A 27,744-nucleotide genomic window follows, 5' to 3' on the forward strand; every position below is an offset into this window, starting at 1 on the left:
CACAGCTGAAGCCACTGAGCATGCATGCACGCACCCAGAATCTTACTACATGTGTCCTAATACTTCCACGGTCTGTAGTTCCCACACCTCCTGCAGTGACAGAAATCTCCCATTCCCAATGGATCTGTCTTACTTGTGCTCAGCACACTGGAAACTAACCAGGGTGTCTTCTAGATAAGAGCATTAAAAGTGTAAGTTTTAATCATAATAACATCTATTCATTATTAAATGATGCAGGACATTTCAGAACAGTGCAAGGGAAATCTGGTGACCTGAGTTATATTTCTGGTTATGACACTAACTCTTGGAGACTGAGCACATCACATAACATTACTCTTGGAATTGTTTCCCTATCCGTCAGCTAAAATTCTAAGAGAAGAAAATTATCTCTGAAGTTCAGTTTGAAAGTACTTGATCATATGTTTGCTGCTAAGGTCAGGGCTGATTTCTCCATTAGGTAGAATAGGAGGGCTACAGTCCATGGGGTGGCAAAAAGTTGGACATGACTGAGCGACTGAGCACACTTAAGCGCAGAGCAGGCACAGAGCTTAGGATCCTCATTATTTTGGGGAAAGGGGACCATGAAAAATGTTTGTATTTTTTAAGTCAGAGGAAAAATTGAATTTTAAGTCAAAGATAATACTTCAATAAAAAATATTAACATATGTGTCTTTATGTGAATGCTGTTGAAAAATATGTTTTCTAATATTATTTTATCAACAAAAAAGCCCATGAAGGCAACTGTCCATAGAAGTCATAACACAGCCCTAGCCATGGTGGAGAAAATTGTGGCTGAAAGGTTAGAAGATTTGGAATTCACATGGTAATAGACCTGGGCCTAAATTTAGATATGAACTTAGTCGTCTTAGAATTGTATCATACAAAGTGAAATCATTTCCTTTCATCAGTGCATAGTCTTCTTTTTTCCTCTGAGCTTTGCACATTTTCCCATTTTGCACATTATTCATGACCCATCATGTACTTATGACCCATTTTTCTAATTCCTGGAACACAATTCCATCCCACTGTGTTGTCACAGTTCAGTATAATTCCTGCACTTATCTGCTAACTGGTGCGTATGTGTGTGCACACACCACGCACACACATACACACACAATGACACCCTGCTTCCTTTTCCCTATGTCAGCTAAGTCATGATTTCCTCCAAAAAGATGTCTCAGACCACCTGTGTTTAGATTACATGTTCCTTTCACCCATCATCCACACTGTTCATTCTTGGATGCTGAGAACCATCTAGCTTCTCACTGAAATGTAACAACTTTCATATTGCAAAATATAAGGCACAGAGACAATACTCCATAAACACTGCCAAGAGAATAATTCTGAACCTCAGTAGCCTCATTTATAGAATGAAAATTCTGAACCTCAGTAGCCTCATTTATAGAATGAAAATTCTAAACCTACTCCACTGAGATGGGTAAAAACACATGCACACCAATTTCTGTGACTAGTTCATTGAGGAGTTCATCATAATATCACATAATACTCCAAGGACTTAAAAAAAAAATAGAATGCTTTAGTCTAGAATCTATACTTAGGCACTGATAGCTTTATAAAATGTTTAATATATTCTCTTTTTGGTTCAGTTGAAAACTTGATGAAATTACTACTTAGGAGTTGAGCCAAGCATTATGAAAAATGGACATAAATGATGAATAGTCTCTTTCTGTCCGTAGAAGTTGAAATATAACTGATGCAATGCTATGCCAGTTGTATATTTCAGCTACTGATATATAATTTTGGAGTTAATCCTTTTTATGTAACGGGCCTCCATGTAGAGGTAAAGTAAGCTATCTACAATGGCCTTTCTCAGTTCAGTTCAGTTAAGTTGCTCAGTCGTGTCCGGCTCTTTGCGACCCCATGAATCGTAGCACCCCAGGCCTCCCTGTCCATCACCAACTCCCGGAGTCCACCCAAACCCATGTCCATTGAGTCGGTGATGCCATCGAGCCATCTCATCCTCTGTCACCTCCTTCTCCTGCCTCCAAACCTTCCCAGCATTAGGGTCTTTTCCAATGAGTCAACTCTTCACATGAGATGGCCAAAGTATAGGAGTTCCAGCTTCAGCATCAGTCCTTCCAATGAACACCCAGGATTGATCTCCTTTAGGATGGACTGGTTGGCTCTCCTTGCAGTCCAAGGGACTCTCAAGAGTCTTCACCAACACCATAGTTCAAAAGCATCAATTCTTTGGCACTCAGCTTTCTTCACAGTCCAACTCTCACATTCATGCATGACTACTGGAAAAACCACAGCCTTGACTAGATGGACCTTTGTTGCAAAGTAATGTCTGTACTTTTAAATATGCTATCCAGGTTGGTCATAACTTTCCTTCCAAGGAGTAAGCGTCTTTTAATTTCATGGCTGCAATCACCATCTGCAGTGATTTTGGAGCCCCAAATAATAAAGTCTGACCCTGTTTCCCCATCTATTTGCCATGAAGTGATGGGAACAGATGCCATGATCTTAGTTTTCTGAATGTTGAACTTTAAGCCAACTTTTTCACTCTCCTCTTTCACTTTCATCAAGAGGCTCTTTAGTTCCTCTTCACTTTCTGCCATAAGGGTGGTGTCTTCTGAATATCTGAAGTTATTGATATTTCTCCTGGCAATCTTGATTCAAGCTTGTGCTTCTCCCAGCCCAGCATTTCTCATGATGTACTCTGCATACAAGTTAAATAAGCAGGGTGACAATATACAGCCTTGAAGTACTCTTTTTCCTATTTGGAACCAGTCTGTTGTTCCATGTCCAGTTCTAACCATTGCTTCCTGACTTGCATACAGGTTTCTCAAGAGACAGGTCAGATGGTCTGGTATTCCCATCTCTTTAATAATTTCCCACAGTTTATTGCGATCCACACAGTCAAAGGTTTTGGCATAGTCAATAAAGCAGAAATAGATGTTTTTCTGGAACTCTCTTGCTTTTTCAATGACCCAGCCGATGTTGGCAATTTGATCTCTGGTTCCTCTGCCTTTTCTAAAAACAGCTTGAACATCTGCGAGTTCACAGTTCACATATTGCTGAAGCCTGGCTTGGAGAATTTTGAGCATTACTTTACTAGTGTGTGAGATGAGTGCAATTGTGCCGTAGTTCGAGCATTCTTTGGGATTGCCTTTCTTTGGGATTGGAATGAAACTGACCTTTTCCAGTCCTGTGGCCACTGCTGAGCTTTTCTAGTAATGTGCAAATATTGAAGCCTATTTAGGGTTATAAAGTACTGTTGATAAAATGTACTGCTTCTTTTATTTAAGCCTGACCATCTATCTCATCAGTGCCACCAAGATCTATCTTTTATCACTGTTCTTATACTCATGTAACAACTATACTTTTATCTTAGGTATATTTTATTGATCCATAGTATATCTCCATGTGTGCACTAATTTTGACTAATTTTCAGAAATGAGTATCAGGTATAGTTTTTGCACTTTCAAGTATAACAATAAGAACTCATTTTGCAATGCTCAGTGTAGTACCTATGTTACACGTTCACATAGTAAAGTAAGGTGAAGTGAGCACTGTGTGTTTGTACAGTATTAGTGCATGCACAGAAAGTCTTTATAGAAACAAATTTGAATGGGAATGATGTTCAATGGGTTCTCTTTTCCAGCTATGGATATTTTTTCTTACATTCTATTGATAATGTGAAAATGAGGAATGATACCCATCCTGGGTAGGAATTCCTAATCAAACTCCCAGACTCTCTTTCCCTTTCTCTTCACTCACTGCTTTTTAGAAACAGTTCAAGTTATCCTGGATCAGAGAAAATTGGGTACCAGATGGCTTTTATCCTAACATCTTCAAGTTACCCTGAGAGTATTCTTGCTACCAATTGCCACGTAATGAAATAAACCCTACTACAGCAGAATAAGACTTCCAGGAAGCAGCAGGTGTAATGTCACAGCTGTATCAGCAGTGCTAACTTGTTCGTGGATCAAGTTACATCTGGGACTGTCACACTGGCTGCTGAAGTTAAAAAGGCTGCTAAGAAGATAGCAAAAACTCTTGGGTGCTATTCTTTACCTTATTAACAAGAATCTTAGAGAAAAGAGGCCTCACCAAGTTACATGTTTCACTCGGCAGTGCTTCTCTTTACCCCGGCATGAGCTTTTTCCAGCCACTGCCTAGGATTTATAAGGGTTATATCTATTTTGCAAATTATCTTGTTAAGATGTGAGCATGTATAGCTAGAGAAGTGTATTGCTGGTTTATGTGCAAGCCATGTGCCTGGAGAATAAAATTAATTTGGAAAGATCTCTCCTGCATGGGGAATCTGTGAAGATTCTGAATCTGAGAAGAATAGCAAGGATCAAGCTTTTTGGAATTCTGTCTGTATTGACAATAATCCTCACAATGTTTGGCAATTTATCTGAGACTAGCAAATCTTTTTTTTTTTTTTTTAGCAAATCTTTGAGTTTATTTTTCATTCAACAATGATATGTTGATTGTCTGTTTGACTAATGTCTTGTGTGAGGGCTGTGATGTTATATATAAAGAGAATATAAGCATAAAATGGTATAAATGGTCCTTGACATGTTGTTGTGATTTTTTATTTTTTAAGGGGGAGGAACCACGTTTCCTTCTCATTGAAATATTTTAGAAAAACAATAATATTCAACCCAGTTCAAATACATTTGCTTGTTCTGCCCGTAGTCTGAGTCCCCGGTCGGGAAAGAAGACTCCTCTAAACAATGCAACTTGCAATAGGGGAATTTATTACTGACTCGAGCCGGGCCTCTCGCCCTCACCAAGGGTGTGAGGACGGAAAGGCCCCGAGCCCAGTTCTCTCGGGTATTTATTGGGTACAATTATTCAAATGTAAGCAGCAGGTAGTTGGCGCAAGCGGATTGGTTACACAGTAGGTAGTTGGCGCAAGCGGATTGGTTACACAGTTGCAAGGTAATTTTTGTTGGCCCAACGTGGGGCTTTCAGCTTTCCCCTGATAGGTTCTCTTTTTCTTGCTAGGCATGTGTTGATTGGCTAGCTCCAGGAGGCCTGATAATTATGTTACCCCGGGAAACCAGGCCTACTCCTAATCTAGGCTGCCTGTCATGGCGTTAGCTGTGACAGCCTCACATGCTGAACACTTTGTGCAATCTCTAGGCTTCCCTGGGTGGCTCAGTGGTAAAGAATCCACCTGCTAATGCAAGAGACACAGTTTCCATCCCTGGCTCAGGAAGAAGCCCTGGAGAAGGAAATGTCAACCCACACCAGTATTCTTGCCCGGGAGGTCCCATGGACAGAGGAGCCTGATGGGCTGCAGTCCTTGGGGTCACAAGAGAGAGGGACATGACTAAACAGCAATTGTGCAATCCCCATATTAGCAACTATGGATGCAAGACAGACTCTGCTTTAAACTTACAATCTAAACAGAGATACATATGCAAATACATACTTAAAATAGAGTGATAAATATTCAGTGTAGAATTATGTATTTTCTATGACATTAGAGCACAGTAGGTAATGTGTAATGAACTCTTGGAAAATATGATCAAGCATATGGACTCATATTATTTGAGTCCTTAGTGTAAAGCTTTGATTCAATTATCTCGCAAAATGCTTCATACTAGATGCATAAAATGGTATCAGCTGCATAAAAAGGAAGTATTTAGTATGCACTGGCTCATTTTAATTGTATAAACACACCTGAAAAATGTTCCTTTATTTCTCAATGCTGAAATTTCATTAGATTGTATTGGTGCTATGAAACTCTAAAAGGATTAAAATTGTTCATCCATGGAGGCTTGGGTTCGGTCTCAATAATCTTTAGCACTTTCTATTACGATTATAAATGGTAAAATTAAAGGGAATAAAAACTGGAACATTAAGATCCTAATCAACATAATCAACTGACTTGAAGAATGACTAATTCCCTTTATTAAGGATGGATTGCAGTTTAATTGATCACCTGTTATGTGTGGAAACCTAGTTAATAATTGAGATAAGTCAAAATGCCTATTTTATTTTGTGATCTGCTGTTCTTGGCTTCTTATGTAATAAAATTAACATTCTATAGAGAAAATAACGGTAATGATAAATATTTCAGAAGAATAATAAAGACTGTGATTGCAGAGATGGAATAAGATTCAGTGGGACAAATGCTCTAAAATGTACATATAGAGGAAAGCATAGTGTGTAGTATGACCATGAGAATAATTGCTGTAATGTGTGTTGGTTTGAATAAAACAGATTCTTCTAGTTAAACATTTCCAGAAAATGATTGATTATTTAGAAAATGTGTTCTGGTCTTCCTTCAATTGGAATACAACATCTTAAGTGTTATTTTTATTTTTCCATCAGTGTAATAAGCAACACACCAGGCCTGTGAAGCATTAAATATGAAAAAGTCAAATGTTTTGATGATGAACTTCCAAGCAGGTGGTTCAGCTGTATTGACATTACAGGGGGGTTGTTAGAAATGCAAAATCTATGCCTCACCCAAGACATACTGAATGAGATCATGGATATTTAACAAAAGCCCCAGGAGATATGAATATGCATTAAAGTTTGGAATTGTGGGAAGGCAGAATGCTAAGGGATGCTAATGTATTGATCTTAAACTTCATGTGGTATTTGCATTAAATTATTCTTGAGAGTAAATAAATGTAGTTTTTGTAAGAAGTTCTTCAAAATAAAATATGTTAACTAAATATGAAGTTATAGAATTTAATTAATTTTTAGCTTTTTTTTAACACCAAGCAATATTTCAACTGCAGTGTCAACCCAATTGATTCCTTCTAATTATAACTGTTTAAAATTTCAAACAAGTACAGCTTCTTTATATAATATTTTTATACTCTAAATTTAGCTTTAGTTTTTTTACTGTGAGTAGCCCAACTTATTCAGAAAGGCTATTTTATAAACATATTAATTACTTAATTCAAGAAATGTTTAATCACACGCACACATACACACACACACACACACACACACATATATATATGTACAGCAACATCCTATTCACCAGTGAGGGAAATTCAATAAAGTATAATTATCTCAGCAAAATTTAGAATTATATATTAGTGGAAGAGAAGTTTATACACATAAAACTTACATGTCAGGCTTGAAATTAAACAATTGGAAATAATGTGAAATAAATTTTAAAACTCATCTGGCTCAAGATATTGCTACAAATTAATGAATTATCAAGTACAGGTATTATCTTCCCAGCAGCAGACTCATTTTAAAAATGCTGATTTGGGTCTTGATGAAGTGGATTTTTGAAAATTAATTTAGCTAATATGCTGTATGATATGTTTTAAATAAGAAAGATTAAGGTTAAGAAACCTGTTACTGGATGTTCATTCATTTGTATGAAATGATGATTTAAAGCAGTGCTGTTGTTGTTCAGTTGCTCAGTCCTGTCCGACTCTGAGACTCCATGGACTGCAACATGTCAGGCTTCCCTGTCCATCACCAACTCACAGAACTTGCTCAAACTCATGTCCATGCAATTTTCTCATTCTCTGTCATCCCCTTCTCCTGCCACATTCAGTCTTTCCCAGAATCAGGGTATTTTCCAAAAAGTCAGTTCTTCACATCAGGTGGCCAAAGTATTGAAGCTTCAGGTTTAGCATCAGTCCTTCCAATAAATATTCAGAATTGATTTCCTTTAGGATTGATTGGTTTGATCTCCTTGCTGTCCAATGGACTCTTTAGAGTCTTCTCCAACACCACTGTTCAAAAGCATCAATTCTTTGGTGCTCAGCCTTCCTTATGGTCCAACTCTCTCATCCATACATGACTATTGGAAAAACCATAGCTTTGACCATATGGAAATTTGTTGGCAAAGGACTTTGTTGAAAAGTACCGTCTCTGCTTTTTTATATGCTGTATGGGTTTGTCATAGCTTTTCTTCCAAGGAGCAAGCATTTTTTAATTTCATTTCTACAGTCACCATCTGCAGCGATTTTGGAGCCCAGGAAATCTGTCCCAAAGTCTGTCCCTGTTTCCATTGTTTCCCCATCTATTTGCCATGAAGTGATGGGACCAGATGCTATGATCTTCATTTTTTGAATGTTGAGTTTTAAGCCAACTTTTTCACTTTCCTCTTTTACCTTCATCACAAGGCTCTTTAGTTCCTCTTTGCTTTCTGCCATGAGGTTGGTGTCATCTGCATATTTGAAGTTATTGATATTTCTCTCAGGAATTTTGGTTCTAGCTTGTGCTTCATCCAGTCCAGCATTTCACATGATGTAATTTGCCTATAAACTAAATAAGCAAAGTGACAATGTACAACCTAGACCTACTCCTTTCCCAGTTTGCAACCAGTCTGTTGTTCCATGTCCAATTCTAACTGTTGCTTCTTGATCTGCAAACAGAATTCTCAGGAGGCAGGTAAGGTGGTCTGGTATTCTTATCTCTTTTAAGAATTTTCCACTGCTTGTTGTGATCCACACAGTCAAAGGCTTTAGCATAGTCAGTGAAGGAGAAGTAGATTTTTTTTTTTTTTTTCCTGAAATTCTCTTGCTTTTTCAATGATCCATAGCTCTTGGAAATTTGACCTCTGGTTCCCCTGCCTTTTCTAAATCCAGCTTGAACATCTGGAAGTTCTTGGTTCACATACTGTTGAGCCTGACTTGGAGAATTTTGAACATTACTTTGCTAGTGTGTGAGATGAGTATAATTGTGTGGTAGTGTGAACATTCTTTGGCATTGCCTTTCTTTGGGATTGCAATGAAAACTACCTTTTTCCAGTCCTGTGGCCATTGCTGAGTTTTTCAAATTTCCTGACATATTGTATGCAGCACTTACACAGCATCATCTTTTAAGATTTGAGATAGCTCAGCTGGAATTCCATCATCTCCACTAGCTTTGTTTGTAGTGATGCTTCCTAAGGCCCACTGGACTTCACACCCCAAAATGTCTGGCTCTAAGTGAGCTTCACATCGTTGTGGTTATCTGGGTCATGAAGATCTCTTTTGTATTGTTCCTTTGTGTATTCTTGCCACCCCTTCTTAACCTCTTCTGTTTCCATTAGGTTAGGTCCATACCATTTCTATCCTTTATTGTGTCCATCTTTGCATGAAATGTTCCCTCAGTATCTCTAATTTTCTTGAAGAGATCTCTAATCTTTCCCATTCTATTGTTTTCCTCTATTTCTTTGTATTGATCACTTAGGAAGGCTTTCTTTTATCTACTTGCTATTCTACATTCATATGGATATATCTTTCCTTTTCTCCTTTACCTTTCACTTCTTTTCCTTTTCTCACCTATTTGTAATGTCTCATCAGAGAACCATTTTGCCTTTTTGCATTTCTTTTTCTTGAGGATGGTTTTGATCCCTGCCTCCTGTACAATGTAACGAACCTCTGTTCATAGTTCCTCAGGCACTCTATCAGATCTAATCTCTTGAATCTATTTGTCATTCCCACTTATAATTGTAAGGGATTTGTTTTAGGTCATACCTGAATGGCCTAGTGGTTTTCCCTACTTTCTTCAATTTAAGACTGAATTTGGCAAAAAGGAGTTCATGATCTGAGCCACAGTCACTTCCTGTTCTTTTTTACTTTTTTGCTGACTGTATAGAGCTTCTCCATCTTCGGCTGCAAAGAATATAGTCAATCTGATTTCAGTATTGACCATCTGGTGATGTCTCTATGTAGAGTTTCCTCTTGTGTTATTGCAAGAGGGTTTTTACTATGATCAGTGCCTTCTCTTGCTAAACTCTGTTAGACTTTGCCCTACTTCATTATGTACTCCAAGGCCAAACTTACCTGTTACTCTAGGTATCTCTTGATTTTCTGCTTTTGCGTTCTAGTCCATGATGAAAAGGACATCTTTTTTTGTACGTGTTAGTTTTAAAAGGTCATATAGGTTTGGTGGCACATTAAGTGGGGGATTGGGGTGGGAAGAGCTGAGAGCCATGAAGGGGAAAAAAAAATGCAAGGGACTATATTGACTGACCATGTAATAGGTATACTCGGTTAAACAGAAGTATCAGTGTGTGTGTGTGTGTCTGTGTGTGTGTGTTATCCCATTAGTCGTGTCTGACTCTTTGAGATCCCGTGGAGTATAGCCCACCAGGCTCCTGTGTCCACTGGATTCTCCAGGCAAGGATACTGGAGTGGGTAGTCATTTCCTTCTCCAGAGGATCTTCCCAACCCAGGGGTAGAACCTGGGTCTCCTGTACTGAAGGCAGATTGTTTACTGTCTGAGACACCTACTGAGATTCTATATTTTGAGTCCGGTTACCGGAGGAATGTTTAGTCCCTAAACTGTGTTCGACTTTTTGCAACCCCATGGACTGTGGCCTTCCAGGCTGTTTTGTCCTTGGGATTTCCCAGGCAAGAATACTGGAGTGTGTGACCATTTCCCTCTCCAGGGAATCTTCCCAACCCAGGGATTGAAACTGCATCTCCTGCATTGGGAAATAAACTCTAAATATTCATTGCAAGGACTATTCCTGAAGCTTCAATCCTTTGGCCAACAGATGTGAAGAACCGACCCATGGGGAAAGACTTGGATGCTTGGAAAGATTGAAAATAAAAGGAGAAGGGGACAGCAGAGGATGAGTTTGATAGATAGCATCACTGACTCAATGGACATGAATTTGAGCAAACTCTGGGAGGACAGAGGAGTCTGGCATGGGGTTGCAAAGAGTTGGATGCAACTTAGCAACTGAACAACAACAAACTGGAATAATAATTATTTGTAGCATTTATAATGAAGGAATAATGTTTTGAAAAAGTTAATAAGTAGGTTTCCAGCAACATAGAACATACCTGGGGAGAATTAGCATTAAGCAAATTAACCTGGTTTGTTTTGCATAATTTCCTATTTCTATTTCATTTTGTGTGTGTTTATGAATTGCAGATACTTTTTGGAGTGTTTTGTGTTTCCAAGAAAATTGAGTCTTTCCATATACCCACTGCCTCCATATCTGCATATCCTCGCTCATTATCAATATCCCTGTCCAAAATGCAACATTTTATTACCAAGGAGGGACCTACTCTAAACTATCTTCAAGGTCCTTAGAGTTCACTCTTGGGTGCTGTGCATTCTATGGATCTGAACAAATGTTTAAGGACAAATGTATAAGCTTTTTGAAGATCCTATGGATACATCCTCTTGTTCAGAGATTCTTTCCTCAGCCAAACTAAGTCTACCAATAAGCCCATCAGATGTGTTCTTTACTTACAGTGTTTTTTTTTTTATCTCTTACACTTATTTTTAGTTCTTTCTTAGGATTTACATGACTCTGCTTATATTGATCATCTGTTCTTACATGCTGTCTACTTTCTCCATTAGCATCCTTAGAATATTAATCAAAGTTGCTTTAGATTCCTGGTTTGATAATCCCAGCACTCCTACTATGTTTCATTAAGATGCTTGCTCTATCTCTCCAATTTGCACTTTTTTGCCTTTTGGCATGCTTTGTAATTTTTTTGATAGCAGGATGTGATGCACTGGGAGATGGAGTTGCTATAAATAATCCTTTAGTAATGCTAGTGGAGGTGATGGAATTCCAACTGAGCTATTTCAAATCCTAAAATATGATGCTGTTAAAATGCTTCATTCAACAGGTTGGCAAATTTGAAAAACACAACAATGGCCACAGGACTGGAAAAGGTCAGTTTTCACTCCAGTCCCAAATAAAGGCAATGGTAAGGGAAGTTTCAACCACTGTACATTTGCACTCATTTCACACACTATCAAAATATTGCTCAAAATCAAATTACAGATGTTCAAGTTAGATTTAGAAAAGGCAGAGAAACCAGAGATCAAATTGCCAGCATCTGTTGGACCATTAAAAAGGCAAGGGAATTCCAGAAAAGCATCTAATTCTGCTTCATTGACCATGCTAAAGCCTTTGACTGTGTGGATCACAACAAACTGTGGAAAATTATTAAAAGAGATGGAAATACCAGACCACCTTACTGCATCCTGTGAAACCTGTATGCAGGTCAAGAAGTAACAGAACTGGGCATGAAATGAATGACTGGTTCAAAGCTGGGAAAGGAGTAGGTCAAAGCTCTGTATTGTCATCCTGCTTATTTAACGTATATGCAGAGTATATCATGTAAAATGTCGGGCTGGAAGAATCACTAGCTGGAATCAAGATTGTGGGGAGAAATATCAAAACCTCAGATATGCATATGACACCACCCTTATGGCAGAAAGTGAAGAGGAACTAAAGAACCTCTTGATGAAGGTAAAAGAGGAGAGTTAAACAGCTGGCTTAAAACTCAACATTCAAAAAAACTCTCACCTTGGAGTTTTTAATTCCCCGAGTTATACTCACTGAACCTCCAGCAGTTTATCAATTACAGTTCAGGTTTGCCACTCCATTACTGATTCTGGCTGATTTTTGTTCATGAGTCTCTGGTCAGTTAAGCCACGCTTCCTTCTATTCATTTATCTATCTTCAACCTTGGAGGCAGTAGTCCCTGAGTCCCCCTCCATTGTTATGAATCCAAGAAGTGTTGTTAATTTTTTAAGTCTGTTCAGGTTATCTTTGTTTTTAGGATGGAGTGGTATTTTTCTAAGCTCCTTCCTTGCTTGTGAACTTAAAATGTCATTCTTTTTTATTTGCTTAGTAACATTCCATTTTATGCATATAATACGATTTGTTTATCCATTCACCTGTGACATTGACTTTTCTCTAGCCTTTCCCTATATTCTTGCATTGCTATAAACATGCACATTTTAGATGAATATCCTTTATTCCACTTGCATAAATGTCTAAATCTGCTTATCTTATTGGTACTGTAACAACTCACAAACTGAGTGACTTAAAATATTATAGATTTATCTATTAGATTTCCAGAGGTCAAAAGGGCTTCCCTGGTGGCTCAGTAGTAAAGAATCTGCCTGCCAGTGCAGAAGACATGAGCTTGTTCCCTGGATCAGGGAGATCCCCTGGAGAAGGAAATGGCAACCCATTCCATTATTCTTGCCTGGAGAATTCCATGGATAGAGGGGTTTGGCGGGCTATAGTCACCCACAGGGTCACAAAAGAGTGGGACAAAATTCAGCAGCTGAACAAAAGCAAGAGGTCAAAAGTCTAAAATCAAGATTTCTGCCTGGGTGGAGGGAAGGGTGATACTCCAGGGGAGTATCCATTGTTTTGCTTCTTTAGCTTCCAGGGTGGCCTGTAATCCTTAGTTACTGCATTCTTACTTGGGATACTCTAACTAACCTCCAGCATCTGTGATCATCTCTTTTACTGACTGATCCTCCTGCCTCCCTCTTATGAGGCCCCTTGTGATTACTTTGTATGTGTGTGTTCAGTTGCTCAGTCGTGTCCTCAGTCATGTCCAACTCTCGAAACCACATACACTGTAACCTGTCAGGCTCCTCTGTCCGTGGAATGTTTTCAGGTAAGAAGAATGGAGTGGGTTGTCATTTCCTACTGCAGTGGATCTTCCTGACCTAGGGATTGAAACTGTGTCTCTTAAATCTCCTGAATTGGCAGGCAGATTCTTTAGCACTGCACCACCTGGGAAACCCCTGTGATCATATTGAAAGAAAATGAAAGTGCTAGTCACTCAGTTGTGTCCGACTCTTTGTGACCCAGTGAACTGTAGCCCCCACAAGCTCCTCTGTCCATGAGATTTCCCAGGCAAGAATGCTGTAGTGGGCCACCATTCCCTTCTCCAGAGGACCTTCCCAACCCAGGGACTGAACCCAGGTCTCCTGCATTGCAGGCAGGTTCTTTTTTTTTTTTTTTTTCATTTTTTTTCATTAGTTGGAGGCTAATTACTTTATAGTATTGTAGTGGTTTTTGCCATACATTGACATGAATCAGCCATGGATTTACATGTGTTCCCCATCCCGATCCCCCCTCCCACCTCCCTCCCCATCCCATCCCTCTGGGTCTTCCCAGTGCACCAGCCCAGACGAATGGATAAGGCAAGTTCTTTACTGTCTGAGCCACCGTTGATTTTGTCTAAATGATCCAGAATGATCGCCTAAACTCCCAAGATATTCAGTGAATCATATGTCTAGTTTCTTTACCCTGTAAAGTAGTGTGTGTGTGTGTGTGTGTGTGTGTGTATATATATATATAATATGTCTAATATAATATATATATATTAGAATTCAGGATATAAACATCTTCGAGGGGCCATTTTTCAACTTACTACACTGTGTTCCAAAGAGTTTATCTTATTTGACAATCCCATCAAAGGTGTAAAAGAGTTCTCATTCCCCCACATCCTTACTAACATATGCTAGTCATCAGTCATTTTAATTTAAATTTCTCAAATGATGAATGATGCTGAATATCTTTTCATATACTTTTTGCCCTCTGTCTTCTTAGGTGAAGTGTCAATTCAAATCTATTGGGTTTTGTGTTTGTTGATGGTTGATTTTGAGAATACTTTCTATATCTGGATACAAGTCTGTAATCAGATATGATTTTCAATCTGTTATCATATACTCATGCCAGACTAGGATGTGTCTCTGTTTCCTCTTAGCAATGTCCGAACTCATCAAGTTGTACACAATGAATATTTCAGCTCTTTGTAGTTCAATCTTATCCAAAAAAGTGGTTAAAAACAAAAATATGATAAAGTGATAGCATGAAAAAAATGAAAACACTCGGGTTATATTTGACAAAAGGTGAACAAGCCTTATATGCTGAAATCTACAAAACATGACTGAGAGATACATACAGTGTTCATAACTTAGGAGAGTCAATGTTGTTATGATGTTCATTTTTCTCAAATTTATCTAAAGATTCAATGCAATCCCCATTAATATCCCCACAGATTTTTATATATAAAATTCAAGGTAACTATAAAATTTGATTGAAAATGCAAGAAGTTCTATAATAACAAAAAAAAAAAGAAAATTAAAAGACCAAAGTTGGAGGACTAAGATTATTTGATTTCCAGACTTGCAAATTATAGTGATCAAGAGAGTGTTCTATGGGTATAAAGATGAACAAACAAGCAAATATATATGAGTCCAAAAACATATAAACACACATAAATATACAACTGATTTTTGACAAAGTTACAAAGGCAATTTAGCAGAGAAAGGATGCACTTTTCAGCAAATGGTGCTAGAAAAATTGGATATTCATAAGCAAAATATCAAACTGCAATTCATATCTTGAGCCATATACAAAGTTTGATTCAAATTGGATCATATATGCTAAGAACTTAAACTATAAAACTTCTAAAAGAAAATACAAGAGAAATGTTTTTGACCTTAAAGTTATGCAGAGATTTTTAGATATGAGGCCAAAAGCCCGATCTATTAATGAAAGAAATTCATATATCTAATTAGTCATGGTTAAATGTATTTTTATTTAATCTTGTCATTGCTTGAGATGGTTTTATCAAAAACATTTATGGAAAATATGTTTAAATATCTTTTAATTATCTTAAATCAGTATTAAAATGCATTTAACTATAGACTCTTCAGAAGATATATTATGAAATAATCAAAACTAAAATAATAAAGAAAAATGGTGTGTATATATACATATATATATATACTTCTCCAATTGTTCACTAACAACTTTTAAAAATGCAATGTCCTCATCTTCCTTCCTAAAAATATTGATAATTAAGCTTCTAAACTTATAGGTAAAGTTATATTGTATTGAAAATGATCAATATAGCAAGTGCTAGCAAACAGTTTTAAATTGAAAAAAAAAAAGAGTTGAAATGAGAATCTTGCTTCAATAAGTTTTAAAGCTTTCAGAGAAGATAAAAAAAACCCTCAATTATGCAAACTCTCCTCTAACTCTTAGGAACAGTATAAATTTCTGGAGAATACTGTCTAGCATGTCCTGATGCATTTAAAAAGTCAAATATCATTTTGGTAAATGTTCCTATTACTTAGAATCCAATCAATCTGAGTTTCTGTAAAGTCAGTACTTTGTGATGTAAAACCATTTTATGCATCAGATAATTTCTTTGCTCCCAAGTATAGCATTACATGACAGATTTTAATACAGGTTATATCTGTCATGTTGAATGCTTCATGTGCTGTAGAGAGTTCCACGGTCATTTAATACACTCTGGGGAAATACTGCTTCACCATTAATCTTACTTCTGAAGCATATTTGCATTAACCTTTAAATCGTCTGAATAATAAAACAAACACACAAATAAGTAAACATATTGCATAGAAATCTTTGTGAATGAAGCCATACATGTAAATGCTGGAGCCCTTAAGAATACATTGTCATATCAAAGAAATGAAACTCAATCCTCGAACCACTTTTTGTAACATTTTTGGTCCCCCAACTACTTTTTACTGTATTTTATCATATCCTGAAATAAAATGCAAAGCTAACTAAAAATAAAAAGAAAATAGAAAATTTTAGATAAAAATAACCTAAAAATATGATTTGAAAGTATTATTTTCATACCTAAATGTTTGGGCTTAACTTTATAGAGGAGTTAATGATGCTCAGATGTTTGAATCAATTTATAATTCATGCATTCATTCAATCAGATTGTTTAATGAGCATCTACCATGTGCAAGATTCTGTTCTAGGTACTGTGAAAACAATAGCAAAGAAAAGCAAAATTCCTTTTTTTCATGGGATGATGACAGGCAGAATATGTGAACAGTAAATAATAAATAAAACACATGTATATTGAAATCTAGAAAATATCAGGGGAGGTTTCAAGAAACATCCAAAGGAAGCAGGGAATTTACCTATGTGGATAACTACATGGAAAAACATTCCAGGTGGAGAGAAAAAGTAAAGAGGTCCTGGTTGAAGAGAGGGGTGTATGAGGTATGTTGCAGGCTGAAGCAAGAGGGACACTTTGGCTGGAAAAGAGTCAATTTCGAGTAGTGACCTAAGGGACTGAAGTATAGCATGAGGTCAGAGAGGTGACCAGCAGTTATAAAATGGAATACACAATTGTAGGTCTTTGTGAGATGCTGGGTTTTAATCAAAATGAGGTGCGAAGCCATCAGTGTTTTGTGCAGAGACGTGACATGATCTGATTTACATTGCAGTGGGATTACCTAAAGGACTTCCTGGGGAGCTCAAATGGTGAAACAAACAGTAAAGATTCTGCCTGAAATGCTGGAGACCTGGGTTCAATCTGTGGGTCAGGAAGACCCCCTGGAGAAGGGAATGGCAGTCCACTCCAGTATTCTTGCCTGGAGAATAACATGGACAGAAGAGCCTGGCAGGCTGTAGTCCATTGGTTTGCAAAAAGTCAGACGACTGAATAAGTAATACACACACACAGGATTTACCAGGGATACACCGCTAAGAAAAAATAATTGAAGGTGGAGAGCAGTGAGAAGGCTGGAGCATCATGGAATTCCAGATCAGCATAGGGGCAAGTCTGTGGTGATACACTGTGCAAATGTATCAAAGCTGGAACTTTCAGCATGATTAAATCCTTATACACAACAGTGTAAATTATATCACATGCTGATTTACTGTAGTAGTGATTTTTATTTTCTGCTCTAGGAAGCTCTATTTGTTTCACAGATCCACTTAAGAGAAGAGAGAGGAAAAGTCTTCAGCTGAAGACACTCAGATTTTTTTTAATTTTGGCTTTACTTTTATCTTTGAGGTGGATGAAGTTTGAAGAAACTGTGCTTGTTTAAAAAATAATTTAAATATTGCATTGCATGCTGCTGCAGCTGCTGAGTCACTTCAGTCATGTCCGACTCTATGCAACCCCATAGACAGCAGCCCACCAGGCTCCCCCGTCCCTGAGATTCTCCAGGCAAGAACACTGGAGTGGGTTGCCATTTTCTTTTCCAATGCATGAAAGTGAAAAGTGAAAGTGAAGTCACTCAGTCGTGTCTGACTCTTAGTGACCTCATGGACTACCAGCCTACCAGGCTCCTCCGTCCATAGGATTTTCCAGGCAAGAGTACTGGACTGGGATGCCATTGCCTTCTCTGTGCATTGCATAATAAGTGCCTATTTCCTGTAGTTATTAAAATCACTATTTTGTTTTCAAAATTTTAATTTATGTTAAATTACTCTGGGAAAGTTGACATGTAAAATTAACTACATCACCACTCTATACAGGGGTTATAATTCCTAAAAATTACTAAAATGCCAAAAGGAAAAAAAAAAAAAAGAAGGCTTAATATGTCTTTTCTTTGGAATTTGTTTGAAATTATTTGCAATCATCTTTTCTTAAATTATAGACATCTTACTAGACAAGTCATGTCTCCAAAACTAGCAATTACTTTATATAAGAGGAGGAAGGTAAATATTTTGGTTGCTATCATTAATTAATCTTTGTCACATTAAATTTAAAGTGACAGGTAACATTCATAATGTTGTCAACTGATTTTTTTTTTATTTGTTTGTTTTTTGAAGCCTTTGGAAACATGTCCAAAACATTGATGAAACATTGGAAACCAGTTGAAATACAGTAAAATTCAGCCAAATAAAATAAGACTGCTTTTTCTTCATCCACGTTGGAAATTGTCAAGACGTGAACTATGACAGTATATCATTTTTTGCTACTATTTCTGCTCTGGGTATGCCTGCCACATTTCTGTTCTCCAGAGATAATGTTCAGAAGGACTCCTGTGCCCCAGAAAAGAATTTTAGGTGCACGTGTACAGAGGAGTGATGGAAAAATACTTCATCGTCAAAAGCGTGGTTGGATGTGGAATCAATTTTTCTTATTGGAGGAATATACAGGATCTGATTATCAATATGTCGGCAAGGTAAGTCTGTATTGAAATTGGAAATGTTTGCATTCTTTTATATATATGTGTGTGTGTGTGTGTGTGTATGTGTCTCATAAAGAATACTTGAAGTTTATAAAAATTACCATTCTTACAAATTTTACTCTTTAAATATTCCTAAAGCAATTTTTTATTATGGAATACAAATTATAATTTAAAAAACTATGTAATGAATATGGAATGATAAATATAGGAGTTCATTTACTAGAATTAATTATGCCTACTACCTCATGGATTAGAGGTAACAAAATTGCAATTTCAGAATTTGTATTTAAAAATCAATAATTGGAAGAAAACTACATGTCAATCTAGTCACTTAAATTGACAATGCATGAGTATTACACATATAGTCTCATTGCTGTTGACTTCAGTGAGGAAAAAAAAGATGTATTTAGAAGTTCTTTGATATTTTGCAGAATGAGAAAGAAAATGTCATTAGAAACATGACCTAAGGCCAAAAAAAATGTTTACTTATAAGAAAATGTATTCCAGATATTAATGTTACTTATTTTTCTAAAGTCCTACCATGGGTACATTTATGTAAGGGAGAAACAAATGGAAAGACAAACAGTTAAAAGTAGTTTTCTAATCAGGATATGATCATATGAGGAGATTTCATGCTGTTCAGTTATAAAAGTTTCGGAAGAAAATGATCTGTGGTTACGAATGGAAGGATAAATGTGACAAAAGTAACAATGAATGCTCTTATACACTGGGTTGTATTAATTTCAGTTTTCTTTCTTGGCACTATCTGAATCTCATCAAAATTAGGTAATTTCTTAAAGAAAGAATTCTTTAATAGCGTTATTATTTTTATGGACAGCTTATGAAACTATGTTAAAGGAAAAAAAAAAAGTTAAACACACTCACAAAAGGCAAACATATAATCACATGTTCTTACAGCTCAAGCAAAGACTATAAAATTATGATAGCTCCATGATTGTGTTAGCAATTATTGCTTTGACCTAAACTTCAGTAGAGTCATTCACATAATTAAAATCATGCTTGAAGTTTTTGTCTCCTAAGAAAAAGAATTTGAGATAATATATGTTAAAACATATATATTTTTAAAATATATGATTTTTAAAACACTTTGGTATGTTTTTTCATGTTCCAGTTATTTCAGTCCTTTTAAAATCTCTGGCAATATAAGAATGATGGCATTAAAGGTTAAATGCCATATTGACTGGGAGGAGAAAAAGAGAAATGGCAACCTAAGCAATTTTACCAGAAAGCGAGCAGTAGTGGGCTTATCACAGGTGTCATCTGATCAAATGCCTGAGATCAGAAGGTGGAGGCAAATTTTATGGTTGCTGCAACAGGCAACGTTCGGTTTATGAAACCAACCACATGAAAGTATAATAACTGAAATTTGATCCATAGAAACTATAAATGATTTCATTTGGTTCTTCCTAGACATAGCAGTTATTTGCATAGATTTTCCTTCATGGAGTCCTTACTGAGTAATAAATGTTGCTAAATTGATTATCATTGCATCATGTGCTGTTGTGATAGTCAAGCTACTTGATGTGCTTTCATTTGTTCTCTCTCCAAAGAATATCAATAACTTGAAATCAAGAACTTCATATCTCTGTTTCTTAGAGTAGATTTTAATATTCAGTTGATTAGATTAACCTGAGTTGTATTGAACTGAATTCTCGGAGTGGTCTGGTACCACTTAGCTCTTTGGTGGGGAACACTAATGTAGAATTTACATTACTATGGGGTATTAAAGCCGGTAAATACTTAAAAGACATATGCATTTTGATAAACAACTCAAATGCTGCTTCCATACTCTGCTCTATAAAAGCAAGTCAGAAAACTCTTTAATAAGTAGAGTCATAGGAACTTAAGGAATGAGCTCACCAGTTTCTTCTGTGCGTCCTGAGCTGCCAGATTAGCAGAAATAAATATATTCGATGCTGTAACTCTGACTTTACTTCTGATATTCAGAGCACCTGTTATTTAGCTTATATTTCAAGTCCATTTTGTATTTCTATCATTTATTCATGTAGTGACCTATGCGTGTGTATGCTTAGTCTCAGTGGCGTCTGACTCCTGCAGCCCCACAGACTGTAGCCCGCCAGGCTCCTCCATCCCTGGGCTTTTCCAGGGAAGAATACTGCAGTGGGTGGCCATTTCCATCTCCAGGGGATCTTCCCGACCCAGGGATGGAACCCAGGTCTGCAGCATTTTAGGTGGATTCTTTAATGACTGAGCTACGAGGGAAGCCCAACCTGTGAGATATCTTTCTTTAAATTTCCCTTGTCTATAGTATATATGTGTATTATATATACTTGTCTATATATATATAATATATATATTATATTGTCTTGTACAATATAATATATATAGTATATATGTGTATTATCATTGAATGTTTATATTACATTAATTATTTATATAAATATCTTATTTTAGAGGTAAACATATCAATGTGTATATGCAAAAAGGATGATATGCAATATAGAATATTTTATAAATGTGCATTTTAATGAATATAATAGGGGGCTAAGATATATTCTCTTCATGAGGTATAATTTTTTTTTGAAATTTCATAGATATTCTTTCCAACATTACTTATAATAAATATATTACATATTCATCCCTTCAGAAATTCTGGTTCTAGTTTTTACTTTGTTTAAAGTAAATATGTGATATTGATGCAAGTGACTCAATGTCTAGTTTAGTTTAGAGGTAGAAGTCATAATTGTCCCAATTACTAGACACATGGGAAGACAATGACACACGCTCCTTGGTTGTGGGAAACATCGTGGGAGCTCTGAGTAGAGCCAATGAAGAGACTTACAGTGGGGAACTGAGGACAAAACTGAAAAGCATGTGCATGAAGAGGGGGAAGGTTTAAATACCAAGCAGCCAGTGTGAGAAAATGAGAAAGTGAAAGTCTTCAATCGTGTCTGATTCTTTGTGACCCCCATGGACTATATAGTCCCTGGAATTCTCCAGTCAAAATACTGGAGTGGGTTGCCTTTCCCTTCTCCAGGGATCAAACCCAGGTCTCCTGCATTGCAGGCAAATTCTTTACCAGCTGAGTCACAAGGGAAGCCTGTAAAATGGCCAATAGATCCTGTAAAAAAAAAAATAGATCCATATAATTTCTTAGATAAAAACCCATTACTGTTTACAGAATTAAAGCAAGGGAAAGAACCCCTTAGTCCTCATTGGGTTAAAGCAGAAGAAAGCTTAAGAAAAACATGAAACTGTCAGTCTCAGTTCAGTTCAGTTCAGTTGCTCAGTCATGTCCGACTCTTTGCGACCCCATGAATCGCAGCACAGCAGGCCTCCCTGTCCATCACCAAATCCTGGAGTTTACTCAAACTCATGCCCATTGAGTCGGTGATGCCATCCAGCCATCTCATCCTCTGTCGTCCCCTTCTCCTCCTTCCCCCAACCCCTCCCAGTATCAGGGTCTTTTCCAATGAGTCAACTCTTCACATGAGATGGCCAAAGTATTGGAGTTTCAGCTTCAGCATCAGTCCTTCCAACGAACACCCAGGACTGATCTCCTTCAGGATGGACTGGTTGGATCTCCTTGCAGTCCAAGGGACTCTCAAGAGTCTTCTCCAACACCACAGTTCAAAGGCGTCAATTCTTCGGCGCTCAGCTTTCTTCACAGTCCAACTCACATCCATACATGACCACTGGAAAAACCATAGCCTTGACTAGATGGACCTTTGTTGGCAAAGTAATGTCTCTGCTTTTTAATATGCTATCTAGGTTAGTCATAACTTTCCTTCCAAGGGGTAAGCGTCTTTTAATTTCATGGCTGCAATCACCATCTGCAGTGATTTTGGAGCCCAAAAAAATAAAGTCTGACACTGTTTTCACTGTCTCCCCATCTATTTGCCATGCAGTGATGGGACCAGATGCCATGATCTTAGTTTTCTGAATGTTGAGCTTTAACCCAACTTCTTCCCTCTCCTCTTTCACCTTCATCAAGGGGCTTTTTAGTTCCTTTTCGCTTTCTGCCATAAGGGTGGTGTCATCTGCATATCTGAGGTTATTGATATTTCTCCCGGCAATCTTGATTTCAGCTTGTGCTTCTTCCAGCCCAGCATTTCTCATGATGTACTCTGCATAGAAGTTAAATAAGCCAGTCTAGATACTCATAAATATCCTTGCCACTGCCAGAATTTTTCTCTCTCCGTGGTTAAATCAGTTAACTTCTCCTGGCCTTCATTTTCTCATCTATTGTATGATCATATCAGTGGTTTTGCATTATATATAAATATATATTTATATTTATATATTTACCACTGAGCCACCAGGGTAGCCTATAGTGTACATTATATATCTCTATTTATAATGTACATATTATATTAATGTACAACATTATAGGCTACCCTGGTGCCTCAGTGGTAAAGAATCTGCCTGCTAATGCAGGAGATGTAGGTTCAATCCCTGGGTCTGGAAGATCCCCTGGAAAAGGAAATGGAAACCTACTCTATCTAGTGTTCTTGCCTGGGAAATACCATTACAGAGAAGCCTGGTGGGATACAGTCCATGGGATCACAAAAGAGTTGGATAGAACTTAGCAACTAAACAACAACAAATGTACATTATATTTTTAATTTTATTTGATTACATTATAAATGTGAAGTGTATAAGCATTTAATACCCATTTATTAAGAAAAAATAAAAAGAATAAGAAGAAATAAAGGAAGACTGAGAAAAAGAAGAAGAAAGCCAGTGGCTGAATTGCCACTTCCATGGCTTTTATTAATAAACTAGCTAAACCCATGATGAACTCAAAGCATTTCTTTTTTCACCTCTCAATGAGCAAAAAAATATCTTCCTCTAAATAATTTAATCAGAAGTATTCTAAACCAAAATACATTTTGAATACGTTTTTTTTTTTCTTTTTCAGTGAAATAATCGCAATATTGACCTTTAAGATGGGATAGTGTCTGCTAACCCTTCTTTACCTTCCAAAACAAGGGGTTTAAAACTCGAACTTCAAGTATCTAGTTTGCTCTATGCTGCATTCGTATCTCAATTTCCTATGAACATTTTTAAATTCCCCAATTTAAGATTTGAGAAACATTGTGTTTATCAACTATTTTTATTAGTTTAATTTTTTTTACATATAACTTATCACAGATTTCCATTGCCTGTTTCAGTTGCTCTAAATAATTTCAAATCTCTAGGCTTCCAAATATTCAAATAAATAATGATATTAAGCTAGATATGCTTGAATTTACTTTGAGCTGTAATAAACACTCAGTTCTAAGTGAATTACTAATTCTATTTACTGTCCAAGTTTTGCAATTTATATAATAATTATTCTGAAGTTGAGAAAAACATGTTAAAACTAGATTTTCAAACACCAAAAACTTAATAACATAATTGAGAAACAATAAATCTGATTCTGAGTCAGCATAGTATCAGTAAAATAATTCACTCTAGGAAGTAAAAACATAACAATTTTAGTAAACAGTTAGGGCAACTGTCTAACTTCTTGATTTAATGTAAAAATACACCATCTGGACACATGAAAGAGATTCTTGGGGCCTCCAAGTGATTCAAACCTGATAGTCTCATTGATGTCATCATTCTCTAATTGTAGAATACAATTTGACACATAGATTCTTTTTTTCCCAGTGATAGTTTTTTTATTATTATTATTATTGAAGTATAGTTGATTTATAATGTTGTGTTAGATTCTGGTGTATAGCAAAGTGAATACATATATATATACACACACATATATATTCTTTTTCAGATTCTTTTCCCTTGTAGGTTATTATAAAATATTGGTGTGTCTCCTACATCTCCTGAATTGGCAGGATAACGAAAGGCTATGGGACTCTTTCTGTCTTAGATACCACACAGACCCCAGAAGCCTGAAACACGGCAATATTTGGCACTTACTATTTTGTCTGAGGCTTTTGGGATTTGTGCTCTGTCTGAGATAAAAAGAGTCTCATAATTTTTTGTTATCCTGACTTAATTTGAGATTTCATTACATGAATCTATGCTACTAAATGTCGAGCCTGGAGAGGCAAGTTATTTTTATTTGTCTTTTTATTTCTTTGGAAGGAGCTTTTAATGTGCAGCAGTTTATAATTATCACTGGAAATTTCTAGAAGAAACATCTTCCAAAAACTGAAAAAAAAAAAAAAAGTGTTATTCATAAGAGAATCACCCGACTTTAAACATTCACAGTCAGAAAGAACCAACTGTACTCACCAAATTAGACTGTATGTGTTTTGTCCTCAATAATGTGGGTACAATCAAATCAAACCTAGTTGCAACCAGGGAAGGGCTAGTTGGAACTAAGGTGGAAGAAACTATCCTGACCTCCCCACTGTAATCTTCCTATGGAGGAAGTTCTCAGGTGAACTTGTGGAAGAACTTTATATCAGAGTTGAGAGAGTTAGAAGCATTCACTTTGACATTTTAAAAACTGTGATGTTCTTGAGGCCAAATGTTCCTGGGTGATTTTCTTTCTTCTTTTAAATACAAACATGATGAAGAGAACCTGCATAAAACACACACATGCACATTTAGCTGTTCCATACATATAGGCTTGCTTTAGTGCTGAGATGGGAGAAGGAACAGTCTTGTGATAGAGTTATTTTCTGTCTGACCCCTAGTAATGAATACCATAAAAGCATTGAGCACAGAAAAAATTAATACAGTGAGTGATTTTAGTTAGAAAATATCCTGGAAGAAAATAAATCAGGATGACTTGATAGACATCAACAGAAAATTCTTTAGATTAAATGATTAATGAAAACCTTCCTGATGAGACATTTGGACTTTTAAGGTGAATATAGACGTTATTTCCCTAATATAGGTAAAGGGAATTTGCTCAATTGTGTCCGACTCTTTGCGACCCTATGGGTTGTAGCCTACTAGTCTCCTCTGTCCATGGAATTTTCCAGGCAAGAGTACTGGAGTGGGTTGCCATTTCCTTCTCCAGGGGATCTCCCCAACCCAGGGATCAAACCCAGGTCTCCTGCATTGCAGGCAGACACTTTATCATCTGAGCCACCAGGGAGGTTGATATAGGTCAAGACCACCATAAAATGAAGATGAACCTGAATTCGAATTTATAAAGACTCTACTAACCTTCAAGCATTTTTAAATAGAGACATGTCCTGCAAAACCCTGATACTGTTTCCCAGGCAGTCCACCTTTGGTTTTTCATTTTCAGAATGCATCCAATGTCTGTATCTCTCAATATTTCAGCTAGAAGTTACATTGGAAAATTATGCTCACATCTTCAAAGCTCACTATAACATTTTATAGTTAAATCCTGAGTTAAATTCAGGAAGATCTTAAGTTATGTTCCAGATACACTTGGTAGAAGTTCAAAACCACCCATAGGTGGTTTAAAGATAAGAGAGTCTGTAAAATAGAATGTTCACCTAAAATTTTGTAAGCTTTTTGGGAAGCCATACTAACTCCTGTTAACTCATAAGTGATCAGGTAACACTGATTTAAGCATTTTATGTATTAACATTATAGCATGTTATTCTTACATAGAGATTTTACTATGTTTTATTTACTTTGAATTTGGGTTTACCGTGAAAGCATTCTATTTTTTCCCATTTAAACTAATGAGAAATAGACTTCTTGTTAGCATATTCCAGTAAAATATCCAATGCCAAATATTGAATTAAAAAAAAAGATAAATGGAATTAAGTATGGGATACTCACATATAAAAAACAACTTCAATAATTCTTTTACTTAAAAGTTCTTACTGGTAGTAGTGATGGTACGTAATTACTAAATTCTTCCATGAACTTACTTACATAACATGCTATATCACCATATAATCCTCACAAAACAACAGTACATCCACACCACCTAAATAATTTACCACACTCACCGCCCTTACTGTACTCTAGTGATTTGTGGGAAGTCTATCTTTCCCCTCATCTTTATACTGTTGATTTAGTAACCCAGAGAAGCTACGTTTCCATCTTTCGTTTCCCACCAGCCTTATTTTTATATACCCTTCTCTCAGACTTACCATTTTATAATCCCCTCCACACGGAAGCTCTGTGGTCTCTTTTTTCTGCTTCTTCAGTTTCTCACCCAGCATCTTTTAAAATCTGCATCTCTATGCTGGGTCCCCTGAATTTATTTTTATTGGATTATGTTTTACATAATAGATAATTATGGATTTATTTTCAAAAATATTATTTCTATGCTTCTAGACCAATTAACTCACAAAGATTAGTAACAGTTGGAAGTAGATAGAAGTACTTTGATAATAATAATAGATGGGTAATAATTTTTTTTAAATGACTCATTTTTTCTGTGCCAAATAAACTCTTAAAAACATTAGATATTATTTTAAAATAGAAAAGTTAAGAAAAATCTAGATCTACAATTTAACCCATCATTTTTCAAATATAGAACTTTAAGAAATACAATAATCTTCTGATGAAGATTATGTGAAAATTGAGTCAGACTTTTAGCTAAAGTTTGAGAGAAATCTCTGTAAATGAAAAATGTACTGAAATCTCACTTGAATTTGTTCTGTAGAAAGTATCTTAATATAATTAATCAGTAAGAGGTGAGTGTATAATGGCCACGAAGCATAGGAAATTATTATTATGGCATTATGAATTTCTACCAAAGCCCTCTCATTTTCTTTCTTGGAGACAATATACAATTATATAGTCAATTAAATTTTTGTCCCCTTTGTACTAAACAATAATGTTCTTTTCAGTAAAGAAAATGAAAAAGGGGATGCATGCTATTATGCTTACCCATCAATGTCTCATACTTGGAATATGTTCAAATATTCAAATTCCCATTTGCTTCTTATGAAAACCTGAATAGAAAAGGACAGTAAACTTCAATAAATTTTCTGAAGAGAATTCTTAAATATTTACAGAATGTAGTTAAGTTATGTCTGACTCTTTGCAACCCCATGGACTATACATTCCATGGAATTCTCCAGGCCAGAATACTGGAGTGGGTAGCTTTTCCGTTTTCCAGGGGATTTTCCCAACCCGGGGATCAGACCCAGCTCTCCTGCATTGCAGGTGGATTCTGTGCCAGCTGAGCCACAAGGGAAGTCCAATATAGTTAAACTTCTA

The 27,744-nt window shown here is 36.4% G+C and overlaps 1 protein-coding gene across 2 annotated transcripts in view; it reads left to right on the forward strand.

Annotated features, from left to right (window-relative positions):
- Positions 1-27,744, forward strand: part of LOC122454581 (cadherin-10) — a 191,206-nt gene that overhangs the window by 50,368 nt on the left and 113,094 nt on the right. For both annotated transcript variants that reach the window (XM_043489150.1, XM_043489149.1), the window contains exon 2: positions 18,287-18,642. In XM_043489150.1, coding sequence (XP_043345085.1) covers positions 18,412-18,642 — 231 coding nt within the window. In that variant the 5' untranslated portion in view covers positions 18,287-18,411. The remainder of the gene's footprint in view (positions 1-18,286; positions 18,643-27,744) is intronic.

The sequence above is a fragment of the Cervus canadensis genome, chromosome 16, assembly GCF_019320065.1.
Source record: "Cervus canadensis isolate Bull #8, Minnesota chromosome 16, ASM1932006v1, whole genome shotgun sequence".
NCBI lineage: Eukaryota > Metazoa > Chordata > Mammalia > Artiodactyla > Cervidae > Cervus > Cervus canadensis.